This window comes from Mytilus galloprovincialis, chromosome 4 (genome assembly GCF_965363235.1).
Source record: "Mytilus galloprovincialis chromosome 4, xbMytGall1.hap1.1, whole genome shotgun sequence".
NCBI lineage: Eukaryota > Metazoa > Mollusca > Bivalvia > Mytilida > Mytilidae > Mytilus > Mytilus galloprovincialis.
The window spans coordinates 10092875-10100713 of record NC_134841.1 but is presented as its reverse complement, the minus strand read 5'-3'; the positions used below and the strand labels follow the sequence as shown (position 1 = coordinate 10100713).

General features: G+C 31.2%; 1 protein-coding gene across 1 annotated transcript in view; it reads left to right on the top strand.

Annotated features, from left to right (window-relative positions):
• The first annotated feature begins 3502 nt into the window (after nt 1-3502).
• The window catches only part of LOC143071319 (QRFP-like peptide receptor), a 39805-nt gene continuing 35468 nt past the window's right edge, over nt 3503-7839 (top strand). Inside the window, exon 1 of the mRNA XM_076245558.1 lies at nt 3503-3999. Coding sequence (XP_076101673.1) covers nt 3693-3999 — 307 coding nt within the window. The 5' untranslated portion in view covers nt 3503-3692. The remainder of the gene's footprint in view (nt 4000-7839) is intronic.

Below are 7839 nucleotides of genomic sequence, written 5' to 3'. Positions count from 1 at the left end.
GCATTGATTATAATACAACACCCATCATGAATATTAATCACTTTTAAACAATTTCTAAAGAAAAAGATATAGATGAAATTTATGTCAGGAAACACATGACAGAAATCTTATGACATCTGATAAATAAATGATTACTCCTTTCAAAGAACTTTAAAAAATCTACGTAATGGTAAAATGCTTTAATGTGATCATATTGACTTTAGGCAATTCTCATGATATCAAACTTTTCTTTGTCAACGATTCACCACAAAAATATATGAACACAGCGATCAAAACGAGTGGAAACTAAACTGACTCAATATTAGCTAATAAAATACGACCATTTACCGTTTTTAGCGTTTAAAACTATTATGAACAAGATGGTATGATATGAAATATCGAAAATATTCGCATAATCAACACCAAACCTGTGTTAAATTGTTTAAATGACTCAGAAGACATGTGAAATTAACATTTTCTTTTTAATTTTCAATGCACCGACATTACATATGGTTATATCTAATACAATTCAAAACACATCATCTGTACTTTTTTTTTTGCTCGGTCATTATAAAAGGGATGAAATATACCAGAGGGACACCCAAACTAATAGACTATGCCCTGGCTACAAATGAAGAGAAAACACAGAAAATGACAGACAGACAAACAGACAGACAGGTATACGATATTACACAAGACACAACATAAAACATAAAGACTAAGCAACTACCAAAAATTTGGTGATGAACGCAGGTGTTCCGGAAGGGTAAGCAAATCCTGTTGCACATGTGGCACCTCTCGTGTTGATCATGTAAATATAAACCAAGTAAATAGTTTAATCCGGTATGTCTCATTCTTGAAAAGGAAACACGATTGTATTTACGATCTAAAGCACATAGACGATATCATCTGTGAACGCATATTCCATAACCGTCAACCAACACGTGAAGGCGTCCGTAAAATATATATTCGTAAAGACAATTTCATATTTTACAAGATGTCAGCAGTTTTGCATATTCTTTCAACCGAATAACAATATTTTGTATAGAAAAAATATATCTGATGTTAATAGTTATTTATCAAAAGCACATTGACATATCAATATCGGAACTTTGATAAATAACGCCGTTTTTAAGAAATTCCCTCTTGATAAAGTGACAAAGAAGGCTTAAAAACCAACACTTTTATCTGTGATTCAATAAGTTTCCACTATTTCACCAAATAACATATTTGATTGTGTGTTAATTATTCTTATAATTGCTATATGAATGCGAAGAACATAGAAAAAAAGAACAAGATGAGTCTCACATTTCCGCTATAGTATATAACGGGACAGAGAGAGAGAGAGGAGAACGACGTTTAAGACAATTGTTTTCCATTCGTTTAATGTGTTTCAGCTTTTGGTTTAGACAATGGATAAGATACTGTCCAATTTAATTCATATTAGAAATCTGTATTTTTGACGTTTTCCAGTTTTTCATATCATCCATTGATATCTGTGTTTTATGTTTAATTGTCTCTCTTTTTTATTTTTACATTTTTGGTCATCTGGTTTTCTTTAAATGTGTTGAAATAAGGACAAACAATTACAAGCAGACAGTCTCTAACTATAGTCAAATAAAACAGAAGACAGCACGACCAAGACGAAAATGTAGGGCAGAAAATCATTATTCCTTAAAACACCTCATCGAAATGTACTAACACTACCTCAACCTGAGTAAAGCTTAAATTAAAACAATTCAAAAGGCCTTATCGCACCGCGGGGTAAAATATCACATTGTGATTGGATTAACGCCGTCACGTGGTGACCCCCCAATGAGACCGTAGTAGGAGGTAGTAAATTTCATAAGGGGTTCTTGACGCGTTAATGGTGACGTCATCTATTAATGTTGTTGTGTTTCATTGTTTATTTTTCAACATAACGTAGCAGAAAAAGTCAAGCTTGCGATAAATTCGTTATACGGTTAACTACTGACCCCCTACGGACCTTCGGCCTCACCCCCTATGAATTTTACTCACCCTCTACGGATGCGTAGGGCGTCAGTAGCGAACCATATAACTTATAAGATACGACCAAAGTTGATGCTAATTGTTGACCCACAATTCGACGAAAGCTAACGAGGTAAAAATCTTAAATTCATCAACTACAAATGATTATATCACACATTTAGCACTATTGACAATCGCGAATTCGAGAATTACAAATATTCATATCACACATATACACATAACACAGTTACAAATTACCATTGACACTACACGAATGAAGCATTCTGAAAGTACACAGTTACACATTACAAATTGACAATTTACGTGAATCTTCACATCGTTGGCTTTCCATATAATTCCTGATGTAAAATATTCTAACTATTTCTAAATATGTCAATTTATAATAAAGACCATACATGTTTATCAGTTATGATTTATGTAAACACAGAAGTGCTGACCATTAGCACTAGTTTTGTGCTTAACTCGGTCAGGAAACCACCACCAGCAATGGCATTGACCCAGTGACTGTGAATTAATTTATCCTATATACCAGGCTTATATTTGTACAGCAGACGCGCATTTGGTCTACAAAGGACACAGCCTTGTCGCTGAAATAAAATAAGAACTAGACGAAATACCAACAATGATTGTTAGTTTGTATTTATTCTCCAACTAACAACAAGAAGTTAAGTATTTAAAAAAATATATATATTATGAATCCTTTCCTTTGAGTAAATCGATGCAAATAAAACAAAAGGAAAGATGTGTATTATGCATTTAATGGCATTAAACCGGTCTATCAATTTTAAAAGCTAACATTTTTGTTTTGTATTATTAATTCCTTTTGCTTTTAATTTTGTCATTTTAAAAGGAGTTTCCATTGTGAATTTCCTATGACGTTCAGTATTTTTGTCATTTTACTATTTTCTTTGTTTAATTTATCATTGTGCTAACCAGTATAGTCGACCATGGAATGTTTTAGCTGTTCTTGTTAGGTTCGAATTGTTTCATATAAACAAACGGCGCATGAATTATTTGACTCCTAATGATATAAGCACTATAACGATACTCCACCAAACGTTTATTTCAAGATATTTGTTTTGAGTTAGGATCGAATTAGTATATTTTATATACAATATAAAAGAGGTAAGAAAGATACCAGAGGGACAGTCAAATTCATAGATTGAAAATAAACTGCTTGTATTATTATAAATCCGGTAAATAAGTTTGAACTATTGTTTAACACAGGATGCATGCAAATATGTAGATTGGAATTAGCCCGAATTTTCTATCTCGATTAAGGCATTAATCTTATAAAACTGACAAGTTAAATCAACAGTGCACAATAATACTAACATGTCAATTGAACATAGAACTAATTATTTCATATTGGTACATAAAGGTGTATCCTATTTCTTTAATAATCAATACAATTATTGCACCTGTTTATTGCCCCTAAGACTTTCAGTTAAATCAATTTTCCTTCCTTAAACTCTCTAGTGTTAAAAGGCTGGACTATCCATAAAATGAAAACATAGGAATCAATAAAACGTCGTTCATTTGATGGAAAGATTCCTCAGTGTGACGATATGTTTTTATAAAACCTTATAAAATGCCAGCATAATCAACATGTTGACTATTCGAAAGACATATGTTACACCTAGTATGTAACAAAGATAGTTATGATCAATCAGCATAATTTACAAAAAAGTTTATAACTAAACATGGAGGAAACAGTTAAAACGTTTGAAACTTTAAACGACACAATTGTCAAAGAAAATGGAACCTATTATCTTCCGCCGTATATATTCTGGTATGTTAGTCTTGCAAATGCTGTTATTTTTATATTAGGAGTAACGGGAAATATATTTGTATTGACAGTTGTGATAACAAACAAAGCGATGAAAACACATATGAATATATTGCTGTGCAGTTTATCCGTAGCAGATCTTCTAGTGTTACTAATATGTCAACCAGCTGGAATGATTGAATTTTATGGGAAGGACAGATGGTTTCTTGGTCAAACCTTATGTAAGTTATTTTGTTGATATATGATATAGTAAAACAACAGTAAGAAAGCTCAAGTAAGAACGTTAGAATAATAAAAAGAATCTTAAGTGTTTTGGTGTACATGAAACTTGAATTTTCGTACATGTATTTATTTTTATTTCACTTAGTTATATGAGTAAGTGCTATACATTAATATGCAATTATAATATGCATGTGTTTATTAAACATGGCATTACAATTAATGTTATTACTTGTACTTGTTACGAGTTTATTTATAGCATTTTTAAATTAAAATTGCAAACAATTGAAATTAACTAATCATAGTTACCAGTCTGATAATTTTGTACCCCAAAAATGATGGATATGAAATAAGAAAATATGGTAAGGTTATTAAATGAGAAACTCTCCAGAAGAGACCAAATGTCACAGAAATTAACAGCTGCAAACACATATGTTGACAAATAATAGTATACAGAAAATGACAAAGAAACACTTGATCATAGAAAGGAAATGGAACAGAATAACAGAAAACGATGTCAACGTGATGACTAAATGAAGACGCAGTAATCAAATATATATATATATATGTAAAGGGTCAATGGGGCAATACATGTAGCACGTTGATTCCTTTATTCATTTAACAAACTGATCTATTTAATTTTTGAAGGTCAGACATTTTGTACTGAATCTTTGTACGATGTACACGATAAATCAATCGGACAATTGGTTTTTATTCGAACTCATTCAAATTTAAAATTTATAATAAAAAAAACTACACGAGGAAATTAAATAATTCAAATTTAAACAAGTTGCGAGAATTGATGGTCAAACATTATACCCTCATAGATTATACAGTGTTTTTGTTCCAGAAAGCGCGTAAGAAGAACTTGATGAAGTATTAGTCTCAACCTTGAAATATAATGAATAAACAGCAAGAAAAGTAAAACATAATTGGAAAATACATATAATTAGTTGCGCATGGAGTTACTGTATTGTTAAAAAGTTGTTTTGAAAAGAAAGGAATTTCAAATTATCTCTCGTTGCAGTTACTTTAAAATATTGGAAATATACACGCATTTGGAAACGGCTTGTAAAGGCAACTGATTGGGTAATCTAGAAGGAAACATGTCATCCACAACTTGTATATTCCACCTTTTATGGAACTAAAATTAACCTCTCTATCTTTTTTTTTCACAAATGCCAATCGTACACTTTCTTTTTATTTGTAGAATTTGCTATTCAAAGTTGGTTTGTTGACAATACTTTATCATGTTTGCCAGTAATTATCATGTATTCTATCAGTACAGAAAAAAGCCAAATCAAAGTATGTGAACGCTTCAATAATTGAATTAAAATGTGTTATCGGGCAGCATCGATAATAAATGTCACAAAACATGCCACTAATTGAAATTGTTTTTTATTAGACTTGTAGTCGTTAAATAAACAGTATGAAACCGCTCAAAATGTAATGAGGGAATAAATTAATGAGGAAATAATTCATAATGTAAAGACATAACAATACTTGAATTACAAAATAATGTATCTATGATTTCTATCTATGATATGTAACACACTTTTGTACTATTTGTTTCTCATAGCATTCAGTACTAGTGATAGAAAAATAATGATACGAACATTGGTAATTAGTCAGAAAACACAATCAGCCGTCAATGTAAATATTAAGTATGTTATTATTGGTCTTCTATATTCACACTAAAGAAACCGTTGTGATGGTGACGGCACTTAAAACAATTGATATGTCTTGATGATTTACAGAAATAAAATAACTAGAAAAAACGGTTGTAATGGTGATACACATAAAGAAATTAATACATTTAACTTTGAAAACATGTATGAAACAATATTTGCAGCTGAAAATACGACATAATCATGTATACATGATTTACTTTTGAAATTTGCATCAACTATGCATCGTGTTGTAATAGAAAACAAATTTATATGTATCAATGACACTGTACCAGTAAATACATACAGAAAAGGTAAAGGGATAGCGCTGTTACTTTCGTTGTTCATCTCAAAGTCACTGAACGTTTGATATGGTCCCTAGCATTAGTATGATTCTCTTCACTAGATGAAAATAAAATGGTATGTAAAATCAATTAAAGTCAAATTGTACCTGCACATCTTTTTTTTCAAAAGTTTGCTAAAACCAAAGGCTATATGATTATGTTAAAACATTTTTATACTGTTTTTTTTAACAGCTGTCTTACAACTGCAAATACAAGCTTTGATCATTAATTTGAAATTTATAAATGTTTGGAAAGTGATTTTACCTTTTTATGCCTTTTCATATCAACAGCTGTCACACAATATGGGTCGTTGATGATTTATTTAAAAGTTATATTATTTTTTCAAACTTATTTAACTGTATCATTCCATTTTTAGAACAAGAAATAATTGTAACAGGATGCTGTTACGAAGTCTCCCAAACAAAGCTTCCATAACTCGCCATTCCTATGGTCCCATATTCATTTGATTTGATTTTTTGTCCCATACAAGAATATATATGGCTTAGGGATGGGGATCTCGACCATTTACAAGTATTTAAACAGGAGGGGGTGGGAGTCAGCCCCTAGGGACGCTCCTTATATTTCATTTGATGTGTTTTATTGCTCCATACAGGAATACATATGGTTTAGGGGAGGGGATCTGAACCGTTTACATGTTTTCCAACACAAGCGGGTGAGGGTGACTCCTAGGGACTTCCTTTTTACTTTATTTCATTTGTTTTATTGTCCCCGAGAAGAATGTATATGGTGTAGGGGTGGGGTTCTTGACCGTTTACAAGATAATACCAAATTCTCAAATTAAAGAGGGTGGTGATGACCCCCAGTGACTTCCTTTTAATTTAATTTCATTTGTTTTATCGTGCCATTCAAGAATATATATATGGTTTAGGGGTGGGAATGACCCCCAGGGACTCACCCTATATTTCTTGTGATTTATTTATTGTCCTATGATCATTTCTGAAGACTGTTTGTGTCTATCACTTACAGTTGTCAAGTAATATTCATTTGAATATTTTAGAGAAAAAAAATCCCATAGGGTTCTATAGTAAACCCCTCCCTTCTTTCTGCCCCAAAATACCCCTTAATAGACCCCAATGCAAAAACGAAAGATTGATAGCTCACCTAGACATATTAATTTAACATTCGAAAAATAATAAAAACTGAGCAAAAACTGTAAGTCTCCAAACTTTGTTTGGGAGACTTTATAAGAATGAAATCTACAAATTACTCTTTTTTGAAGAATCCAACTCACATCGCTCACATGCAAAAAAAATGCCACCCTAAACAGATTCTAGACTAACTCAGTTAGAAAACAAGTATATTCTGATTAATTGTCAGGGTAATCAATGTGTATCAGCAAAAGGTTAATGTGGTCTCATGGAGATAATGAAATGAATCTTTGATCAGAAGTGTCTGGACGTTGCCATAAGAAATAATAGGTTCTACGTTATATCAGGAGCTACCGAAAATAAACATTTTTTTTTAAACAATTAAATCATCTTTATTGCACTAAATGCTGTTTAAAAATTTACCTAGCTTACAGCATTTGGCTTACTATCCCTGTATATCAATTATTATATATCCAGGGAGAATATATAATAAAATATTATATTAATGTTAGTATTTTACAATTAAACATAATACATCATATAAATAAACATCAATACTGTTACAAATAGATTCATTCATTTTAAATTTTTTTTTGTGTATCTGTTTACAAATCGGGAAACGATACGGATCTACGCCGTACCGTTTTGTTATTATATTATGTGTGTTTACTTTCTGACAGGTTATCTGTGTATTGGAGTTAGCCTAACTTATTTTTTTATAT